Below are 23,520 nucleotides of genomic sequence, written 5' to 3' on the forward strand. Positions count from 1 at the left end.
TGGAGCCGCGTCCCCAGCCCGGCCTCGGACCGCGGCGCCCCTCCTGCCCCTCGCGGCTTCTCGCCCGCCGCCCCTCCCCCCGGCGCGCCGGCCTGGCCGAGCCGGCCGGCCGGCCTGGCTCCCCTCCCCGGCCCCGACGGGCGGGCGGGCTGCCCTGAGGAGGCGGGGAGGGGAGGGCTGGGCCGGCCGGCGGGTGGGCGACGATGCCGAACTTCTGCGCTGCCCCCAACTGCACGAGGAAGAGCACGCAGTCGGACCTGGCCTTCTTCAGGTTCCCGCGGGACCCGGCCAGGTACGCGGCGGGCGCGGAGCCGGCAGCCCCGGGCCCACCCCCGAGGCGCGCGCTGCCAGCCGCCGGCTGCGGGGCTGCGGGCTGCGGGCTGCGGGGCTGCGGGGGGAGTGGGCCGCGGTCGTCGACCCCGGCTTCGGCCCGAGGGGGGCCACAGGCCTTGCGCCGCGGGCCGGTGGGCGCCCGGGGCCCTCGGAGCACGTGCGCCGGCGGGGGCTCGGCGCGGCGGGCACCACCCGAACCAAGGGGCAGCTGGGGCGGCGCGCGGGCGAGGTGAGCCGGTTCGCCCCGGGTCGGGTGCTGGTGACCTCGGGCGGGCCGCTCCGCTCTCTAGGCTTCAGTTTCCTCAGCTGTCAAAAGAGGGACTTGGATTCTGTGATCGGGGCCACCGGGGCCCTTCCCTCTCCTTGCTGCCACCTCTGCAACAGGGTTGCTTTTTTAGTCTGGTCACCTTTGATCTCGTCAAGTCACAGTTAACTTCCTACAGCGGACTTGATGTTCCTGGTTCAAATTATGGCTCTGACCGTTATTCATTGTCTCACTTGGTTAACGGGGGGGGGGGGGGGGCGTGGATAACGGAGGGTAGGGTGGAGGCGTGGGGGAATTGATACTGAGCCCTCTTCTTTGAGAGGGAACCCACACGCTCTGACTTATTTTTAAAGAGTGACAGAGTAGGGACTGCGGGAAGTCTGAAGAATTTTCCTCGGTCTTGTTGATTCGTTCGTTTCAAACCAGTACTGACTGTGTGCACACACTAGTGTTAGGTGTCAGAAATTCAGACGTGAATTGAGACAGAGTTGCTGCCTGCAGAGAGCTCACAGTCTGTTGAGACAGATGTAGAAGGCGATTGTAATATAGCATCCTATATTCCACAAATTTTTTTTAGTTTCACAAATATTTATTGGAGGCCTACTATACGCTAGGCATTGCTCTAAGCACTAGTGCACAGATGAACAAATTAAAGTACCTGCTCCTGAAGTTTATATCCTAGTGGAGGAAGACAGACAAATATGTATATACAGTATGTCATGTGGTAAATACTATGGAAAAAAGGCAAATGTTGCAGGCTGGAGGAATAAGGAGTAGCAGGGGAGGCACAATTGCTATTTTAAATAGGGTGATCAGAGAAGGCCCCACTAAGGTGAATTTGAGCAAAAACCAGAAGTCGTTGAGCGGGCCAACCATGGAGATATCTAGGGGAAACGTGTTCCAGTCTGTGGAAACAGTAAATGGGAAGTCAAGGCATGCATGTTACAGGTACAGCCAGAAGTCCATGGACGGTGGAGCTGGTTTAAGGAAGGAAGGGAGAAGGGAAAAAATGAGACCAGAAAAGCGTGTGTTTATTCGTATGGTAGGGGCAAATTGTGTAGGACATTGTAGGCCGTGCAAAGCACTGTGGCCTTTATTCTCAGTGAGACACAAAGTCATACAAGGGTTTAGAGCAGACTGACTATATTTATTTTTTAAAAGATTTTATTCATTTATTCATGAGAGACAGAGAGAGAGAGAGAGAGAGGCAGAGACACAGGCAGAGGGAGACGCAGGCTCCATGCAGGGAGCCCGATGTGGGACTCAATCCCAGGTCTCCAGGATTCTGCCCTGGGCTGAAGGCAGCACTAAACTGCTGAGCCACCCTGGCTCAATAAAATCTTTTTTTTTTTTTTTTTTTTTAAGGCAATTGCAGTAATCCAGGTTAGTAGAGGAGGAGGTGGTAAACTTCTGTTTGAGATACTTTTTTTAAAAAAAGATTTTATTTATTTATTCATGACAGAGAGAGAGGCAGAGACACAAGCAGAGGGAGAAACAGGCTCCATACAAGGATCCTGATGTGGGACTCGATCCTGGGACTCCAGGATCACACCCTGAGCCAAAGGCAGACGCTCAACCGCTGAGCCACCCAGGCGCCCCTTGAGATATGTTTTGAAGGTGAAGCCAACAGGATTTGTTAATGGTTTAGATGTAAGTTGTAAGAAAAAGGGAAGTCCAGAATGACTCAAGATTTTTTAGCTTGAGCCTTTGTTCCTGAGCTTTGGAAGACTGGGAGGAGCAGATTTGGTGGAGACATGTTAAAAATTTGGTTTGGGACGTGAAGTTTGAGGGGCTTGAACTAAAACCATAAAAAGATGGGAATTTAGAGACATTCAGACTAGATTGTAAATATGGATGTTCTCAGATTATAAAGGACATCTAAAGTCATGCTCTGGGGTAAATAAAACAGTGTATGTCTGGTGATTGAGCCCTGAGGCATTCCTGGTGTTTAAAGTTCAGGGAGGTGAGGAAGAGCTAGCTCAGAAGAGTGAGGAATAGCTGTTGGATTCTGTAGGAGCAGAGAAGGTGAGCACCTGAATCTGACTGGGCCTTAACCCTTTAAGCATAATCTTCTTTTTACCCAAATTTTAGCCCAAGGGCAGTCTTGAGAGTATATTTCACTTGCATAATGAGGACAACATTAGTTGATTCTGGACCACAGGTCATTTGTGTTGATAAATTATAGTGAATACTCTTTTCATTACACTTTTTAGAGGGGGAGTATGGCCAATAGGGGTGTACAGTCTCAAATTTGGAAGGAGTTTTTAGATCTAGTGCAGTCTGTCCCCTTTGAGAATCTAACATAAGGACGTTACTTGAGAAAAGACAGAGACACAATTTTGCATTCCACTATCAAGGTATTTACAGACCCTTTAGGGGCCCTCTGCATTCCTGATAGGGCCTTTGCTGAAACACCTCTAATGACTATTCTGTTTTGTGAAGGGACACTTCAAGATTTGGACAGCTTTGGCTGTTGTTTCTTCCTTGTATTAAGTGGAAATATGCCTCCCTATAAATTATGCTTTGGAGGTCCTAGTTTTGTTCCTACAGTCACACTGAGCAAATCTGTTCTATTTTCTATGTCAGAGTCCTTTGAATACTTTAAGACCAAATTATGAACTTCTATTTTTAACTCTTTTAAACATCTTTATTGAGGTATAATTCACATATCATACAATTCACCCATTTAGAATGTATATTTAGTGCACTTTAATATACATTATTACAGTATTATTGTATATTCAGTATATATTGCATTAAACATTTTGGTAAAACATATAACATAAAATTTGCCATTATACCATTTTTAAATATGTAATTCATTGGCATTAGTTACATTCACAATGTTGTACAGCCATCACCACTATCCATTTCTAAAGCTTTTTCATTACCCCAAGCAAAAACTGTAACCATTAAGCAGTAACTCCTTCCCTCCCCCCGACCCTGTCCCACCTACTTTCAGTCTCCATGAATTTGTGTGTTCTGTGTACTTCATGTAAATGGAATCATACAATTGTCCTTTATGTCTGGTTTGTTTTAGTTAATGTAATATTTTCAGGATCCTAACTTTTTATCCAAACCAAATCTTCTCCAACTAAGGATTTCAAATTCTTTTGTATTTTATAGTTTCTTCTTTACTGTGCCCAGAGTTAAGTATAAGAAAGTAGTTGTTTTCAGAAGTGTGTATTAAATTAATAACAGCATTTTTAGGGTTATTAATTATATTTTTTTTCTGTAAATGAGTTGTAGGGAAGGTTGATAAAAGATGACATTGCCAATCTGTTCTTGAAAAGTTAACTACTGTTAAAACTAAAAATAAAGATAAATATATTTAATGCTATTAAATAGTACACTTTTTGTTATATTTATAAATGCATGGACACTTTTATGAACAGCTATTTGAAGTAATTTAAAATAAAGGGCACAGTGTGGAATTTCAAAATATGCTATCTATTATTGGTTTAGAAAAAGTGGCATTAATGTGCTATTTACCTTTTTAAATTAATGTTATGGTTTTCTTTTAATTGAGGTACACTTGACACACAATGTTGAATATTAGTTTCAGGCATGCAATGTAGTGATTCAGTACGTCTTTACATTATGCTATGCTCACCAAAAGTGTAGCTACCATCTGTCACCATACAGTGCTTTTGCAGTACCAATTGACCAAATTCCCTATGCTATGCCTTTTATCTATTATTTTTTTAAAAGATTTTATTTATTTATTCATGAGAGACACGGAGAGAGAGAGAGGCACAGGCAGAGGGAGAAGCAGGCTCTTTGCAGAGAGAGAGAGAGAGACACAGGAAGAGGGAGAAGCAGGTTCCTTGCAGGGAGCCTGGCATGGGACTCGATCCTGGGTCTCCAGGATCACGCCCTGGGCTGAAGGTGGCGCTAAACCACTAAGCCACTCGGGCTGCCCAAAGATTTTATTTATTTATTCATGAGAGACACGGAGAGAGAGAGAGGCAGAGACACAGGCAGAGAGAGAAGCAGGCTCCATGCAGGGAGCCCAATGCAGGACTCCATCCCAGGACTCCAGGATCACGCCCTGGACTAAAGGCAGGTGCAAAACTGCTGAGCCACTCAGGCATTTCCCCCCTTTAAAAACAAAACAAGGGATCCCTGGGTGGCGCAGCGGTTTGGCGCCTGCCTTTGGCCCAGGGCGCGATCCTGGAGACCCGGGATCGAATCCCACGTCGGGCTCCCGGTGCATGGAGCCTGCTTCTCCCTCTGCCTGTGTCTCTGCCTCTCTCTCTCTCTGTGTGACTATCATAAATAAAAAAATTAAAAAAAAAAATGTGAAAAGAAAAAAACCTGCCTAAATCTGGATGGCCCCAGGATGGTCTGACTGATCTCAAGGCCTGGGGATAGCTCATGGTGGAGCTCATCCCCAGATGAAGTGAGGTACAAGTAGAGCTAAAGAATTGCTCCTATTAGGGTAAGTTGGACAATTGAAGCCCTCTTCTTCCTTCTCAGGTTATTAGTTCTAACTCATTCCTGAGGTAGTAAGGTGTTCTAAGATTCTTTTGGCAGTTTAATCAAAGTTAACTGAGAATTAATGTACTCTGCCTTGTAAAATGTAAAAGTGGGTTTGGGGGCACTTGTGACCCTTCTAAGGAGTCTACGAGGTAAAAACTATTTCATGATAACTCTGACATTATTTGCTTTTTTGTATTCATTCTTTCAGGAGTGTGCACTGGAGTTTCTGAGAGCTCCATAACATGGTAACATCATTGCTCTGATTAAGTTGTCTGGTGTATTTTCTAAAATTCTCTAAGTTTGATTATATACATGCCAGTGTTTGGTAGACATTTTCTCAGAAATGAATGAAAGCCTGCTACTTCAAGGGAAAATTGACATTCAAGCAAAAATTAGAATTTTGAAAAACTCATATGCACCACTTTGAGCTTGACAACTCTCTTAAGACTTTCCTGATGGAATTGATGGTGATATTGATAAATGTGACTTCTTAAATTGCATAATGGTGATTTGCATAACTGACTGAACTAATATTTTCCAAATTGACCAATTCATAATTTTACAAACACATGCACAAATAAAAGCTCTATTCCGAGTGTAAGATACACCAATGAATTTCAGTGTAATAGAGTGAAAAAGTTTATTGGTCTGGTTTCAAATTCCACTTCGCAATTCATCTTTAAGTAACCAACACTTGTGGAGTTTTGGTGTCGTATTAAAGAAGAATATCCATAGTAATTTGGGTAAGAGAGAAATATTGTAATTACTTTTTAAACTGCATAGCAGCTTAAGGCCAGATTTTCTTCATATACTCTAACCAAAGCCACATATGGCAACAGATTAAATACAAAAGCAGGTATGAGAATCTAGCAATCTTCTCTTTAAGTTAGACATTAAAAAGATTTGCAGAGGTAGAAAACAGTTCCATTCTTTTCACTAAATGTTTCTTATTTTGGAAAATGCATAAATTTTCACTAAAATATTATCTATGTTAACATATAATGGGATTGTGATTTTTAATGAATTAATAAACATTTTTTAAATGTACTTGGTTTTAATTGCTATAAGGATAAATACTGTTAAATAAAAGCTCTTTGGGTCCTCAATAAGAGTGTAAAGAGAGTGTGAAGTTTGAGAATCATCTCTATAAAATATGATCTTAAAGTGCTTTCATATCTCATTTAATCCTGTAGCCAATGCTGTGAGTTGCAATAATATTTCTTAGAGAATACTTCATATTCTATATGCCAGGCACTGTTCTGCATATCTTATTTACATTATTTCATTTAATCTTCACAATAGGTTTTGTGATAGTCTGTGCTTTCAGATGACAATTAACTAATGTGGTCAAAGTCCCACAGAAATACCTAAACCCCAAGAATAGGGTAAAATATGTAGTATTACCCAAACTTTTTGACCATGAAACTTTATTTCATTTTAATGGAACAGTTGACCACTGTTCCTTGAAATATGTTTTTGGAAATGCTGCAAGTAGGAAACCATCAAAGGGAAAAATAAAAAACAATGGAGTACTGAAAGGGTGATTAAGATGAGGATAGAAAGTGACCATTGGATTTGGTCAGATGGAAGTCATTCATAATCTTGAGCAGTTTCAGTGGAAAAGAGATAAAGCAGAAGCCTCCTTGGAATTGATGAAAGAATGTGAGATAAGAAAATGGAGACAGTTGGATAGAACTGGACAGTGGATAGAACTGGAGGGTATTATGCCGAGTGAAATAAGTCAATCGGAGAAGGACCAACATTGTATGAAAAATAGTGAAAGGGATTAAAGGGGAAAGGAGAGTGGGAAATATCAGAGAGGATGACAGAACATGAGAGACTCCTAACTCTGGGAAACGAACAAGGGGCAGTGGAAGGGGAGGTGGATGAGGGGATGGGGTGACTGGGTGATGGGCACTGAGGGGGGCACTTGATGGGATGAGCACTGGGTGTTATATGTTGGCGAATCGAACTCCAATTAAAAAAATACACACAAAAAAGAAAATGGAGATAATGTGAAAAATAGCTAGTTTTGCTATGCAGAGAATCCAGGTTAACAGAATTTTTTAGATAGGAGATATTAGGCGTTTTTATACTGATGGTAATAATATAGTAGGATAAATAAAGGATGTTGAGAGACCATATACAGAGAGGAAAGGGAATCCTTCCTGTGTGTGCATGTATACATACTCATATACATATGTATACACATCTGAATCAGGAAGTTTCCTTCAAGAAATAACATTTGAATTAAGATCTGAAGGTTGATCTTTGCATAGGCTTTCCTTAGCAAAGGAAGCAAGAAAAAAAGAGGATACTAGGCTGAATAAACAGCATAGAAGATAGAAGTGATTGCAGTGACTTCATGAAACTGAAGTATGGCATGTAAAGGGGCAAAGGGACTAGAAGGGTGGTTTGATATGAAGATCGAAGGGTAGACAAGGTCCAAATTGTTCAGGATCTTATGACAGGCGAGGAATTATTTCTTAGAGTTGTGAGAAGAGTTGTGAGAGTTGTGAGAAGCTACCAAAGGACCGTAAGTGGGCAAAACATTCTGAAATTAGCTTTTTAAAACATTTACTCCTCAGCATGGAAAAGGGGCTAGTAGGGAAGGGCCAAGACCAGTTTGGAAGTTAGAAGGATTCAGAGAGTCATTTCATTCTGCTAAGAGGAAAGGTTACAGAGTCTGGGGTATAGGGCACAGAACAATGACAGGGAGAGCTAGGAAAGGGGAGACAGTGGTCAGTTTGAGAGATAATTATGTATGTACTTAAAAGCATTCCCTTCATATAAAAGGCATCATAGATGTACTCCTGGCTCATTTTACTCAGCATTATGTTTGTGAGAGCTAGCTAGTTCATTCATTCCCATTCCCAAGAGTGCCACTTTCTCATCAACATTTGGTATTCTCTCTTTTACATTGTAATCATTCTTGAAGGTATGTAGTAATATTTTGTTATGGTTTTAATTAGTACTTCCCTGATGACTAATGAGATTGAGCCCTTTTTTTTCATGAACTTTTTTTCATGTGTATTGTCCATCTGGATAACCTTTTTATTGTAAGTTGCTTGATCACATCTGAGGCCCATTTTTATACTGGATTGTCTGATTTATTTGCTAATGAGACATAGCCAATACGTATCCAAAACATGTATTTAGGATATGAGTCTATTGTTGGATATATGTATTGCAGATACATTCTTCCATTTTGTAGGTTGCTATTTCACTCTTCAATGGCTACTTTTAATGGAGAAAAGTTACAAACTTCAAAGTAGTGAAATTAATTCATCTTTTGCTTTAGAGTTTGCGCTTTCTGTTGCCTTCTTTAAAATATCTTTGTCTATGCCAACATAATGGAGTTAGTCTCCTGTGTTATTTTTAGAAGCTTATTATTTTACTTTCCATAGATCTATAGTGCACTTGGTATTTTTGTGCATATGTTGTGAAAGTAGGAGTCAAGATTAATTTTTTTTCATATGGCCGTCAAATTGACTTAGCACTATTTATTGAAAAAAACTTTTGTCCTCACTGCTGCACAGTGCTACCTTTGTCTTAAGTATCCTCAGCTCTCCATTTTGTTTCATTATTTTATCCTGTGCCAATACCACACTGTCTTACTAAACTTTATATTATAAGTCTTAATATTTGATAGTGTAAGTCTTTCAACTTTTTTTGCCCCAAGATTATATAGACTATTCTTGGCCTTTTGAATTTCTGTATAAAAAGTTTTAGAATTATCTTGTCATTTCTCTCTCTCTCTCTCTCTCTCTCTCTCACACACACACACACACACACACACACACACACAAACTTTTTGGGATTTTGATTGAATGAGTAAATCAATTTGAGGAGAATTGATATATTTAGAATTTAGTATACCAGTTCATGAACTTGTATATCTCTCCATTTATTTAAGTTATTTAAAATGTTTTTCAGTTAGAGGGTTTTGCACATCTTTCACTAGATTTACTTCTAGGTATTTGATATGAAGACATAGATGTGTAGTTATTTGGGCTTTATTTGAGAGTGAGTGAGCAAGTGCAAGAGTGAGCTTGAGAGCATGAGCAGGGGGAGGAGCAGAAGGAGAAGCAGGCTCCCCACCTACCCTGGAGCCCGATGGAGAGCTGGAACCCAGGACCCTGGGATCATGACCTTAGCTCAGGGCAGATGCTTAACAGATTGAGCCATCCAGGTGCCCCTGCCCAATCTATTCTTGATTGAATCTGAATGCTTTTGGTATCAGAAAGCTGTCTCCACTTAGTTTAGACATAACACATAACACAGACAGTAGTATTCTGTATGGAAGGTGTTCAGAGATCTAAGAATTAAAAGCCAAACTTAGCTGTAGCAGTATGGCCAGTTATTTTATAGTGAGACAGACAGTTTCTGTACCAAATATTTGGATGTTGAAACATGAAATGCTTATGAAATCATATTGCACAACTGTATGAAAACATTAAAATATGGACATTTGATATCATTACTGTGCAGTAATACTTCTTGGTTGAATGAAATGCTGTACAATTTAGGTGTGGTTTTAATTTCAGTTAGATAATCATTTCACCATGGTTTTACGTATTGAGAGTGGAGAGAATTAAGTATCAGAGTGTATGTGTGTGGAAGAGTAAACTGTGATATTGAGACATAATATACTATGATGTGATTATAACGTGGATGTCTTCAAATTTGTGACTTGTGACAATTTTTATTCCTAGAACTTTGAGGAATGAAGGAAAGATCTAGTTGTAAACTTTAGCAAATTAACATTTCTGTGCCTTCATTTCTTTATCTGCATAAGGGGAATAATGTACCCCTGTTGGAAAGGACTTAGAATGGTGTCTGGTTCATACTAAGTGTTTAGTACACATTATCCTCGTTGTCATTATTGTTTTTCTGCAGATATGTAAACACCAAGAGGGCATGGACTTTGTTTTATTCACTATCTTCAACACCTGTTACTAAGTTGTATAGGTACAATTCCTGCAGCCATGGAGCTTGCAATCTAGTCTGTACATATTGTAGATAATAAATCATGTTCATAATAAGGCAGATGAACACAAGCATCATGCTCCTATAGGAAACTAATGAGGGATCCCTGGGTGGCTCAGTGGTTTAGTGCCTGCCTTTGGCCCAGAGTGTGATCCTGAGGTCCCTGGATCAAGTCCCACATCGGGCTCCAAAACATGGAGCCTGTTTCTCCCTTTGCCTGTGTCTCTGCCTCTTTCTCTCTGTCTCTCTCATGAATAAATAAAATCTTTTTTTTTTTTAAAGGAAACTCTAATGATTTATAGAACATCTGTTTACTGATTTTTTTTTGCAATGACTTGTTTTATATCCTTGTTTAAGTTGAAATCCTGAAGGGAATGTTAGGCTGTGGGTCTCATGGTTCTGCAACTTTTTGCTTGAACTACTGATAATTGAGTCCTTTTTTGGTGCTAAGATGTCCTGGGAATTGAAAGACTCGGGTTTAAATTCTAGTTTTACTGCTGATTTTGTGCATGACTGAGCAAGTTACTTCTTAATCTTGTCTATAATTGAATGTACTGAATGATTTTCTAGCTCTCATTTTGTTATCAATCAGCTTCTCCAAATTATATTCTGCAAGGAGAGGGGAGCAGGAATCCATTGCCTGGAATATATATTTGTCTTATAGCTGAATATAAATGTTGAGCTCATATTTCATAATTGCATTTTGATTTATTTATAGATGCCAGAAATGGGTGGAGAATTGTAGGAGAGCAGATTTAGAAGATAAAACACCTGATCAACTAAATAAACATTATCGATTATGTGCCAAACACTTTGAGACCTCTATGATCTGTAGAACTGTAAGTAATAGAAGAGCTTCGATTCTTTGTTTTCTATCTCAGTATCTGTTTGGAAATTGTAAAACTTTATTAATGTTTGAATGTATCCTTGCACCCCACCACTTTTTTTTTTCCACCACTTTTTTTTTTTAATGAAGACAAATTTGGAACTGAATAGTATCTATTTTGTTCTTCAAAACCTGGGATTTTTTTTTTAACCCCCGTTTCTGATGCCCTATTCCTACTCACCAGGGGTTGCCATTTTTACATTTCTTATTCAGCCTTCAGAGAATTTTGGATGATTATTAAAGTGTTTAAGGTAGAGTTTGTTTTTACTTGGAGCAGCTTCTCCAGAGCTTTTTTTATAAGTGAAATCTTCATTGAGAAATGGAGCTTTTTGTTTTCATGTTTTCATGTGTACTGTTAGAATCAACCCTTAATTTTTATGTGCAAGTTACAACAAGAAGCAAATCATATAATTAATATGAAAAAAATTTTCCATCAATAATTTGCAATTTCATTTCAAAACCTGGATCTCTAGCCTTACTGCTGTCAACTATGTGAGTTTGGCCAAGTCACTTTCCCTTTCTGGGCCCCAGATACTAATAAGGATATTAAACGAGGTAATTCCTGAGATCTAACATTTTTAACCCTCTGTGATTCTGTTATTGCTGTGACTTAGAGGAGACACAAATAAGGCAGATTTGATTGAAATAAAGCAGATCTGAAACACTTTAGAAACTAGTTAGGAAGACAGTTTTGTTAAATAATATATTCTTGTTTAGGTATAACTGATGTATCATCTCAGATATTGAGATAGACATAAACTTGATTTGAAGATACACTATATATTGTTATGCAGCAATGTATTTTGATATTTTTTTCAGATACATTTTGCAGAGGCATCAGAAAACTAAAGAATGATTGGGTTATTTTATTTCTCAAAATTAATTGAAGCAGATACTTGTGAAGTCATTGGGAGGTGAGCCAATTCCGGTTCAACAGTTTAATCACAAATATTTGAGGGATATTTTTGCCTTGCTGTGTAAGAGGGTAATAATAATCAACCAAAATAAGGGATTTCTTGTATTTAAAAGGCAAACTACTTTTATGTTCTTGACATTAAGTAAAAATATCCCAAATTATTATTTTAAAATACAAGCCATATACATTTTTATTTTAGTAATAGATATAGTCTCTTAAATAGATAATTCCAGTAAGATTAATGTGAGAAATATAAAATTATAGTTTACTCATATTCATGTTTAGTCAGAGCATAGGACAGAAAGAAGAGCTGTTTTTTTAAATCTCCACGTTTCTTCAGTCTTGAATAAATTAACACAAATACGAGAAAATGTTCTTTCTACACGTGTAGAACTTCTTCATGTAGTAGTAAATTTTTTTTTTTACTGCTATTGCTGGCTTATATGATATCTATATCCAAATGTCTGAGAGTTTTGGCTTCATTAGTTTGCTGTTGAAGGTCTCATCAGTAGACATTCATAGTTAGTTCAACCAAAGCCTAATAGAATCTTTGATGGTAGAGTAACATCACTGCTTTATGCTCAAACTTCAGTTCAGCAGTTAAAGATTAAATCTTGATACTGAGTTAAAACGATCATGCACATAAACTGAATATAGTTCTTTTTGGCATATAAACTTATAAGTAAATATTTATGAAAAGCAACATGTTTAAATTCATGTTCTATCTTTTGGTTTGTGATAGCTTTGCTTTTTATATAGCAAATTAATTTGATTTGAATTTAAGAAATTCATTGGGAACATTTTATCCCTCCTCTCCTTGTTGAATAATTGGTAAGATATCAAGAGTTGACTGTGTATGTTGTGACATTTGCTAAATGGGGAAGATGAGATGTTTGGGATATAGTATAGTTTTTGCTCCCTTCAGTGGTTGTATGCCTAATCAATCTCCGATTCAAATTTCATAGTAGACTCAGGATGCTTGGACTTCCAGACTCAGCACTGGAAGCTGAGTGTCATTAAGAAATAGATTTTTTTTTAAAAAGTTGTTTTCTTCTTTGTGTTTTCTGTGAGGTGTGGGGTTGAACTAGAAAATATTGAATCTGAATAGAAGTACTTCCCAAATGTGTTTAGCAACTCTTTAGATAAGACCCGCGATAGTGTGTTCCCTTTAGTTATATATGTTTCTTCATATCATCCTAACCTTCCTTTCCTGGGTGAAAAAACATAGGAGTTGTTATTTTTGTTTGGCATATGAACATGCTTTAATAGTCAGCTTTGAAACAATCACTGCTCCAGAGAAAGCTTTTTAAAAAGAATGTTTTGTCTTTGTCAATGCAGACATGTGAAGAAATTAAGGGCACTGTTTCTTTGCACTCGCTGGGGGGAATGTATGCAGTTACTCATCTGTTGCTCTTCCTGTTAATAAACCTCTTGTCCCTATCTGACCTCTGGGTTGGCTGTTGAAGACTGTCAACATCTAAGTATGCATCCAGCTTCTGGCCAGGTTGGATTAGGTTAACAGGAATTAGAATAGAGAATGGTCATCCTTCAGTGATAAAAACATTAGAATTAGAAATACCTAGTTCGATGTTTGCAAAAGTCCGATTATGCATATCATGATATAAATGGATTCAAGTGGCATGAGAATCAATTTTTATCTTGGGAGTTTTACAGTATGTGTTAAAAATATAAGTAACTCATCAAAATCATTTTATAGTTTAATGCTAACTTAAAAATGAGTAGATTATGTAAAAGTGCGGGTGATGGTATGCAAGCATTATCATTAGCATGTGAATAATTTCATTTTGGGAAATACTGGTCTGGTTCAATACTTGAATTTTATTCAGAAGAGGAAACTGAGGTCCAAAAAGGGAAAAAAGTATTCAGCCAGGATCTCCTAGTGAGTAACTGGTAGAGTTTGGACTAGTTCCTAGGTCTCCTGTGTCCCACTCAGTCCAATATTATTTCACTGTACCTTGATGCTTCTTAGTAATAATAGTGAAAGTAGAGTGAACAGCAGGTAAAGAAGAAAAGAATTATTAAGAACACATAAAGATAGATTGATAAACTTTTGTGTCTGCTGTAGATTTGGTGGCTCATGGAAGGGCAGAACAGATGGAGTTGCTGGGAGGATGAATTAGAAGTATATATGCAAAATGCAAATACATTTAATTTTCTGTGCCTACCATCAATTCCATTCCTTAATTTAAAATAGTAAGATTACCAGAAGGGCAAAAATGCAAAAAAAAAAAAAAAAAAAAGAGTTAGAAATAATAAGCTTATCTAGACTGACATCATCATTCTATAAGTCTCTACACTTTAGAGCTAGAGTTGAAGGAGTACAGGGAAGTCATTAACATAGCATTTTCTTTACGTGTAATATATTTTTGCAGACTGTCTCTGAATTAACACATTTTTCTTTTTCAGAGTCCTTATAGGACAGTTCTTCGTGATAATGCAATACCAACAATATTTGATCTTACCAGTCATTTGAACAATCCACATAGTAGACACAGAAAACGAATAAAAGAATTGGTATGTCAATGTGCTTTTGGCTTTCCCAATTCCTGTAATACTATGAAATCAAATATAGAGGCACTAATGTTAAATTGAACCCAAGTTACTCTCTATTTCAAAGGTAACACGGGAGGTGAATGCTGTGGTTATTGAAGTAGCATGGATGTAAGATGATTAGTTTAGTATTTAAATTGGAAAATCTTTCTCAAATTTAGCCTGTTGATACTCATTGACTTGGGCCAAAGTGTGCTGTCAGCATGAAACCACTAGTACAATTCCTTTCCTGGGGAGGAAAAAAAAAATAACAAAAAACACTACCTTTTCTTTTGTAGTAAGGAAAGTGGAGCTGAGGGATATTTCCAGAATTCAGCACAAAGGGATAAAGAAAGGGAAAGTATAAAAGTTAAGACGTGGATACTTTTACCTAAAGGGAACAGTTCTATCACTATTAAGTACTGGCAGGGTTAGAAAAAGCTTTTAAATCTCTGTATATGACATCATTTATGCATGTTTTTATATTCCTTTGATACTCTTTAGTTGTAATGATTGAAACCTACCTGTATTTTGTTGATGTTAGGTGAACAACATTAAATTACTGAGACTCCTTAGTCTGTGACATTCTGTCATCGTTGCCACCATCAAGACCCTTATTTTTCTTCCCCTTCCCACTATTCCCATTCCCATTTCCTCTCCTCCTTTTGGTATCCATGCTAATGTATTTAATATTTGTCATTTCAGTCTATCTACTGTGTGCTTTCTTAAGACAACATTTATCTAATTTTCTCATCTTTTCTGTTACTATATTTACCTTTCATATTTAGATCTTTGATCCATTTATAGTTTGTATGTCTTTATTACCATAGCTTTATAATAAGTAAGATTACTTTCAAATATAGTGATTTAATAACTGTTCTTTTTCAAAGTTGTCTTAGCTATTTGTGGACCTTATTCTTCCAGAGGAATTTGAGAATTCTTTTGTCAAGTTATAGAAATTGTATGGGGATTTTCATCATGAATGCTTTGAATTACCATTTTTGCAATATTTTTTTTTCCATTTTTGCAATATTAATTAGTTCTATCCATAAACAAGAAAACAGCTATCAGGTAATAACAGTCATTGACAAAACTGAATATTCATTCTTTGAAAACATGATTAAAATACTTTTAGAGGCACCTGGGTGTTTCAGTGGGTTAAGTGTCTGCCTACAGTAGGTCATGACTGGAGGGTCCTGGGAATCACTGCTCAGTGGGGAGTCTGTTCCTCCCTCTCCCTTTGTCCCTCTCCCTGCTCGTGCTGACTCTGTCTCAGATAAATAAAATCTTTAAAATAAAATAAAAATATTTTTAGGAGTGTACAAAATCAAAAATCTAAAAAAACTTCAGGATTTTTGCTGCAGTTCTTTAAAAGATAACAATAGGGATGCCTGGGTGGTTCAGTGGTTGAGTGTCTGCCTTCAGCTCAGGGTGTGATCTTGGGGCCCCGGGATGAGTTCCACAGTGGGCTCCCTGCATGGAGCCTATCTATCCCTCTGCCTCTCTCTCTGTATCTCTCATGAATGAACAGATAAATAAATGAGGACAATATGTATATCTTCCTTAAATTACTTCCTAAATTCACTATGGTTATTGTTGGTATAGATTATGCATTCTGGTTGAGATTGTTTCTGGCAATTTTGAAGTCCCCTTTTCATTCATCCTAATAGTTCACCAAGTTTTCTATGTAGTTGATTGTATCATCCTCCAGATTTGCCTCTTCTTCCCGTTCTCATAATTTAAAATTTTCCTGTTGCCTGTGTTACTGTTTAGTCAATCCCCTAATGTGTTGAACAGTCCCAGGAATGTCACAGCTGGTTCATTTGCCTTGTTGCATTAAGTGTGACATTTGTTGATATTGTTAGATAGTTTTATCAAGTTAAAGAGATTTCTTTCATTCTCTTTTAGTCCTAATGTTCAGAATTTTTATCACGACTCATTGAACTTAGAAGCTTTCACTGCATCTGTTGAGTAGAGAAGTTGACTTCTTTTTTAAGGCAGTGAATAACATTGATGGATTTTCTGCTGTTGAATCATCCTTGTGTTCCTGTGATGAACCCTAATTGATTGCAGTATCTCTCTTTGATTTAGTTGGTTAATATTTAAGATTTTGCATTTATAATTTTAAGTGTTGTCCTGTAATTTTCTTTTTGTGTACTCCTCTTATCCAGTTATGATACCAAGATTCTCTTATAAAATTAGTTGGATAACTTTCTTTTTTGTCCTCTCAATTTTTCTAAAAATACTTGTATAAGGTATATACTATCTGCTCTTGAAAGTTAAACCATAAAACCATCAGAAGGCTTGGGGTAGATGAGGGAATGTTTTGATTGCCATTTTGATTTATTTATTGTTTTTCTCTTCTTAAGTTTTTTTTTTTTTTTTTTTTTTTTTTTTTTTTTAATTTTATTTATTCATTTGAGACCCAGAGAGAGAGAGAGAGGGAGGCAGAGACACAGGCAGAGGGAGAAGCAGGCTCCATGCACCGGAAGCCCGACGTGGGATTCGATCCCGGGTCTCCAGGATCGCGCCCTGGGCCAAAGGCAGGCGCCAAACCGCTGCGCCACCCAGGGATCCCTCTCTTCTTAAGTTTTATTTATTTTCAAGAGTTTATGAACTGCATGTAGGATTTTGGAATGCTTGGTTTTTTTTTTCTGAAACTAAGGTTTTAATAGTGTTTGCAAAGAAATAGTAGTTACTTTTATCAGTGATTGCTGCACTTGTGGGCTATTGTATTGGTTTCTTTTTGATGTAGGAGATTTACTTTTTGCTCTTTTTCTGGCTTCTTGAATGTTCAGCTCATATTTATGTGTATTCAAGGCTCAGTGTGTTTTAGCTGTATCCCACAATCATAGAGAGCTTTCATTGATTAGCCAGGAGTGTTTTATAATTCCCCTAGTTCTTTAACATAGGATTATTTTTGTTTTTAGTTTCCAGGTATTAGTTTATTTTTAAAAACCATATTGTAGGGACGCCTGGGTGGCTTAGCAGTTAAGTGGCTGCTTTTGGCTTGGTGTGAGCCTGGAGTCCTGGGATCAAGTCCCACATCGGGCTCCCTGCATGGAGCCTGCTTCTCCCTCTGCCTGTGTCTCTACCTCTCTCTCTCTCTCTGGGTCTCTCATGAATAAATAAATATAATCTTAAAAAATATATATTGTTTTTTTTTTTTTTTTTTTAAATTTTTATTTATTTATGATAGTCACAGAGAGAGAGAGAGGCAGAGACACAGGCAGAGGGAGAAGCAGGCTCCATGCACCGGGAGCCTGACGTGGGATTCGATCCCGGGTCTCCAGGATCGCGCCCTGGGCCAAAGGCAGGCACTAAACCACTGCGCCACCCAGGGATCCCGAAAAAAATATATATTGTTTTTATTTGGAGTCTTGTTATTAAGTGATACATAGAGGATATATATAGTCTATGTGATACTGATTCTTTTCTACTTTTTACATCTGTTACCGCTATTGAAGTCTGATGCCAGCCCAATTCTTGTTCTTTTTTGAGATGATCTGCTTTTTTCCCTCAAAGTCTTTATTTTTTTCTCTATATTTGACATTTGTGTTAAGTATGTCTAAATGGTTTAATTATCTGGACTCACATCTCTCATATCTTTAAGTTCTGAGAAATCCACAGTTTTTATTTCTTCATGCATTTCTTTCCCTCTGTTTGTTTTTCTGGTATTTCTCATAGATGAGTGCTGACACTCCACAACAGTCTTCCACATCAGCATTCTTAATAATATGTAGTAGGGGTGAGGCGCTGGGCCACTTACCACTCTGTCGCTCTCGTTTCCCTGTATTCTGCCCCAACTCACATGCCTTACTATAGACATACTGTTGCAGGTCCACTATCCTTGCTATTGCAGCTCACACGATTAGGAGGGAATGTTCCAGATTGGCTAGCCTACTGACGTTTCTTGTCAGCAGTATCTTGTTCCCATATTGCCTACCAGGTACCCTGCTAACTCCAGCTGTCACTGGTTTTGCTGCTTCTCTGCCCTAGAATAGTAATGGGGTGGGTTGTGATTTAAGCATTGTGAGGGGTCAGAGGGAGATAAAAGGACACAACTGGAAAGTTCTTCCTCAGTCCTGTAGGACTGTAGGACCCCTGTAGGTATGTACCACTTGGCCCTCTGCTGCTCTGTGCATCCATTTCTTTTCCATACTGGCTCTGTGTTACTCTCTGCTTCCTAGGGATTTCTCATAGCTCTTGTGTTAGGTTCTGGGATCCAACAACTCTCCCCTACATGGCGTGCCCCAGTATTGGATTGAGAGGGACATGATTTGTGACCCTTGGAATGCCCATCTTATACTTTCATGCCTTTTATAACCCAAAATGATGATGATTTAGGTATAAAGTAAGTTAAACAATGTATTCCTTCCCCTCTAGTATTTTATCATGAGCTTGGAGTTATTAGGTAAATTGTAGTTCTGGCTTTTCTGTCATCTCTGTTTAAAGAATGTTTTCTTTAGAAGGAATTTATGCTCTTAAAGGGATTAAATTTGAATCAAGATATGCTTTTTACTTATGAATCTATAGTGATGAATTAGAGTTGTTTTCTTAAAGGTGTTTTTTTTTTTTTCTTATCATTTAGAGTGAAGATGAAATCCGGACACTGAAACAGAAAAAAAGTAAGTGATAGTGTTAATGACTCAACTTCTGAATGCCTTTTAAAAAGGCCTTGACCTGGTAAGAACAAATAAATAAGTTTTATATCCAAAACCTACCGTGAGAATGATGTAAGAGTGTAGTAGGCATTGTCTCATGGTCTAGAATTGTCTGAGACTGAAGTGTTAGTTTAGTTTCTTGATTGAGTGCTATTGTGCCATACACTTTGCTTCTCCCCACTAGGGCTGTGTTCTCAGTGTGGTAGGTTCTCAGTGTGGCACACAGAGTGTCCTAATGTAGAGAAGGGGAGTCCACAGTAACGACAAGAGCAGAATTTTTGTCCACCCAATGTGCGGTGCATATTAAGTTCTAGATACCTTTTTAAGGAATACATGTTATGGGAACACTTAGCCCCATAGAGGGTAGGAGCCAGAAGTCTTTCTGTAGGTACTGATGTCTGACCTCTGTCACCTGAGAATGAGGACTAGAAGTCATTTTTGTTCTTGTCAGTGGTTACTGTTATTTCTCCTTCTTTGTCTCCTACTACTACTGTGTTGCTATTATTATTACTATCATTAACATAACTGTGTTGTACTAAGTCTTTATTCTAAGTGCTTTACTTAATTGACTTCTCACAGTATGCCTAGAGTAATTACTATTATTTTCCCCCTCTGTTATATGAGGAGACCTGGAGTTGGGCAAAGGAGGAAGAGTATTTTGTGCAGAAGTAGAGTGGTTTGAAGCAGAGTGCCTGATTTGGGCAGTTATACTCACTTTGTTATTGGAACTTCTAATATCCCACGATGTTTAGAAAATGAACCTAAAAGGGACCACAGGCAGGGTCCAGGATTGTGTGTATGACAGTGGGCAGGGCAATGCCTCGGTTTTCCTATCCAAATACAAAGAGATTAGGCTGATAATTCTAGTAGTCAATGTTGCCCTAAAAATTGCCCAAATATACTTTATGTTTTTTTGGCTTGTGTAACTCTTCTCTCCCATATAAAACTGTAGCTTAATTTCACAGAAACTGCATCAGCATGGGCCTTAGAGTCGGACAGGCTTGGATTTGAATTTTACCTTCATCCTTCCAACTACATCTGTGACCTTGGGCAATTATTTACTTTCCTCAATTTGTCACACCTGCCTGTAGAGGTAGTAATGTGATCCATATAAATTGCCAACACTGTGCCTCAATAAATATTAGTTCTCTTTTCTTTTTTCTAAGAGCTCAGACTGTTACTGCTTTGTATATGTTTTATGTGACGTGCCTTGTTAAGCTTATCATTTCTTTATTAACAGCATTTACGTGTAGGACTAAAATATATTTGTATACAGTCTTTGTCTCCTCCACTAGAATGTGTCTTATTTTAACCTCTATATCCAAGTCTGTGATCCAGTATGTGTCTTGTGAATGTTGAATGGATGAGTTTGTGAATTTTAAATATTTAACCAATCAAAAATATAATTTTTTGTTTGTATGTTTCTTCATGAGCCTGTTTATAAAATCAGTTCTCTGTTTTCTAGTTGATGAAACTTCTGAACAGGAACCCAAACATAAAGAAATAAACAACAGCAATGCTCAGAACCCCAGTGCAGAAGAAGGGGGTGAAGAACAGGATGAAGACATTTTACCTTTGACTCTCGAAGAGAAAGAAAACAAAGAATACCTAAAATCTTTATTTGAAATTTTGATTCTTATGGGAAAACAAAACATACCTCTGGATGGGCATGAAACTGATGAAATCCCAGAGGGTCTCTTTACTCCTGATAACTTTCAAGCACTGCTGGAGTGCCGGATAAATTCTGGTGAAGAGGTTCTAAGAAAGCGTTTTGAGACAACAGCAGTTAACACATTGTTCTGCTCAAAAACACAACAGAAACAGATGCTAGAAATCTGTGAGAGCTGCATCCGGGAAGAAACCCTCAGGGAAGTGAGAGACTCTCACTTCTTTTCCATCATCACTGATGATGTAGTGGACATAGCAGGGGAAGAACACTTGCCTGTGTTGGTGAGGTTTGTTGATGAATCTCATAACCTGAGAGAGGAATTTTTGGGCTTCTTGCCTTACGAAGCCGATGCGGAAATTTTGGCTGTGAAATTTCACACTACGATAACCGAGAAGTGGGGGTTAAATATGGAATATTGTCGTGGTCAGGCTTACATCGTATCTAGTGGATTTTCTTCCAAAATGAAAATTGTTGCTTCTAGACTTTTAGAGAAATATCCCCAAGCTGTCTACACACTTTGTTCTTCCTGTGCCTTAAACATGTGGTTGGCAAAATCAGTGCCTGTTGTGGGAGTATCTGTTGCATTAGGAACAATTGAGGAAGTTTGTTCGTTCTTCCATCGATCTCCACAACTGCTTTTGGAGCTTGACAATGTAATTTCTGTCCTTTTTCAGAATAATGAGGAAAAGGGTAAAGAACTGAAGGAAATCTGCCATTCTCAGTGGACAGGCAGGCATGATGCTTTTGAAATTTTAGTGGATCTCCTACAAGCACTTGTTCTATGTTTAGATGGTATAAATAGTGATACAAATATTAGATGGAATAACTATATAGCTGGTCGAGCTTTTGTACTCTGTAGTGCAGTAACAGATTTTGATTTCATTGTTACCATTGTTGTCCTTAAGAATGTTCTATCTTTTACAAGAGCCTTTGGGAAAAATCTCCAGGGGCAAACCTCTGATGTCTTCTTTGCAGCCAGTAGCTTGACTGCAGTGCTGCATTCTCTAAATGAAGTGATGGAAAATATTGAAGTTTATCATGAATTTTGGTTCGAAGAAGCCACAAATTTGGCAACTAAACTAGATATTCAGATGAAACTCCCTGGCAAATTCCGCAGAGCGCAGCAAGGTAACCTGGAATCTCAGCTCACCTCTGAAAGTTACTATAAAGAAACTCTAAGTGTTCCAACAGTGGAACACATTATTCAGGAACTGAAAGATATATTCTCAGAACAGCACCTCAAAGCTCTTAAATGCTTATCTCTTGTACCCTCTGTCATGGGACAGCTCAAATTTAATACATCAGAGGAGCACCATGCTGACATGTACAGAAGTGACCTGCCCAATCCTGACACACTCTCAGCTGAGCTGCATTGCTGGAGAATCAAATGGAAACACAGAGGGAAAGATATAGAGCTTCCATCCACCATTTATGAAGCCCTACATCTACCAGACATCAAGTTTTTTCCTAATGTTTATGCATTGCTCAAAGTCCTATGTATTCTTCCTGTGATGAAGGTTGAGAATGAACGCTATGAAAATGGGCGAAAGCGTCTCAAAGCATACCTGAGGAACACTTTGACAGACCAAAGGTCAAGTAACTTGGCTCTGCTTAACATAAATTTTGATATAAAACATGATCTGGATTTAATGGTAGACACATATATCAAACTCTATACAACTAAGTCAGAGCTTCCTACAGATAACTCAGAAACCATTGAAAATACCTAAGAGACTTTAAAAGTAGGCTTTCTCTTATGTTTGATATTTGGAAAACTCTGTAAGAAATTTGAAACATCTTACAGAAAGAAAAACTGTCAGGTGTATGTAGGCCACTTAATCACTGAATATCTTGACTTATTGACCTCTCATTAAGTACATTAGCCATTGATAATCTGCCTATTTAAAATGGCCCCTGATTGAACTCCTGTGCTTTGGAGACATAACTGTTCTTCCAGAAGATAGCATTGAAAGTGCCACATTACACTTCTACGGGATCTCTGCTAATAGCACTTGGGAATTGTTTTAGTTAAGTCATTTTAGACATAACATTTATTATCACTGGATCCAATTGTCGGGTATTTGAACTATCAGTTCTTAGGAGAAAATAGATTTTGAAGAGGTGTTGGAAGAAGGAGTACATTTTGTAAAATGTTACAATGAAGCTCACGAGTGACCTTTGAATAGTAGGGGTTTTAGTATGTTAAAAATCTATAATGGAGTTAAGGGAGTTACCAGACAGAGAGAAAAGTGAGCTTGCCAAGCAAAGATTTCTGTGTAGATTTTGTCTTTATCAAATGAACTTGAAGGAACAAGTTATACTTAAAGTTTGAATGAGAGAACCTGCCATTGTTCCACATTGGGTTGTTGCTGTTTACATTCCTTTGTTGAGCCTACATCCTCATGAGCTGTTTAGCAAGTATATGTTGAACATCTATGTCTTCGTAAGCTTTTTAGCAGGTGTATGTTGAACACCTCTGTTCATGGTCAAGACAGGATCAGAGGCCATGGATACTGACAACTGATTTGTCTGTTTTCCTCTGTCTTTTTCCATGACTATATCTACTGCCTCGTCTTGATTTATAAACAAAACCTGGAAAACCTACAAAAATAAGTTTTTCGTGGTTATCTAGGAATAATACAGAAAATATTGCTGTTATTTTTGGTGAAGAAAATCAATTTTGTATAGTTTATTTCAACCTAAATAAAATGTGAATTTTGTTTAAAGTTCAGGTACATTATTTTTGGTGAGAGACAAAATGGACTT

The 23,520-nt window shown here is 38.2% G+C and overlaps 1 protein-coding gene across 2 annotated transcripts; it reads left to right on the forward strand.

The window, feature by feature from the left end:
* The first annotated feature begins 52 nt into the window (after window positions 1-52).
* THAP12 (THAP domain containing 12) lies at window positions 53-23,480 on the forward strand. Of its 2 annotated transcripts, none has more exons than XM_025419617.3 (5): window positions 53-292; window positions 10,788-10,908; window positions 14,299-14,406; window positions 19,013-19,049; window positions 20,551-23,480. In XM_025419617.3, exons 1-5 carry the CDS (start codon window positions 204-206, stop codon window positions 22,482-22,484), a joined length of 2,289 nt encoding a protein of 762 aa, XP_025275402.1. In that variant the 5' UTR covers window positions 53-203; the 3' UTR covers window positions 22,485-23,480. The 2 variants fall into 2 exon arrangements, with proteins under 2 accessions (XP_025275402.1, XP_048955101.1); XM_049099144.1 differs by lacking the exon at window positions 53-292 and adding an exon at window positions 545-562.
* The last annotated feature ends 40 nt before the right edge of the window (window positions 23,481-23,520 follow it).

This window comes from Canis lupus, chromosome 21 (genome assembly GCF_003254725.2).
Source record: "Canis lupus dingo isolate Sandy chromosome 21, ASM325472v2, whole genome shotgun sequence".
NCBI classification, from domain to species: Eukaryota; Metazoa; Chordata; class Mammalia; order Carnivora; family Canidae; genus Canis; species Canis lupus.

Bases quoted from the DNA above. Each gene is read 5' to 3' on its own strand.
- THAP12 (XM_025419617.3), top strand. From the start codon at position 204: ATGCCGAACTTCTGCGCTGCCCCCAACTGCACGAGGAAGAGCACGCAG. The intron at 14,407-19,012 runs GTATGTCAATGT...CTTATCATTTAG, and splicing joins GAAAACGAATAAAAGAATTG to AGTGAAGATGAAATCCGGAC. The intron at 19,050-20,550 runs GTAAGTGATAGT...TCTGTTTTCTAG, and splicing joins GACACTGAAACAGAAAAAAA to TTGATGAAACTTCTGAACAG.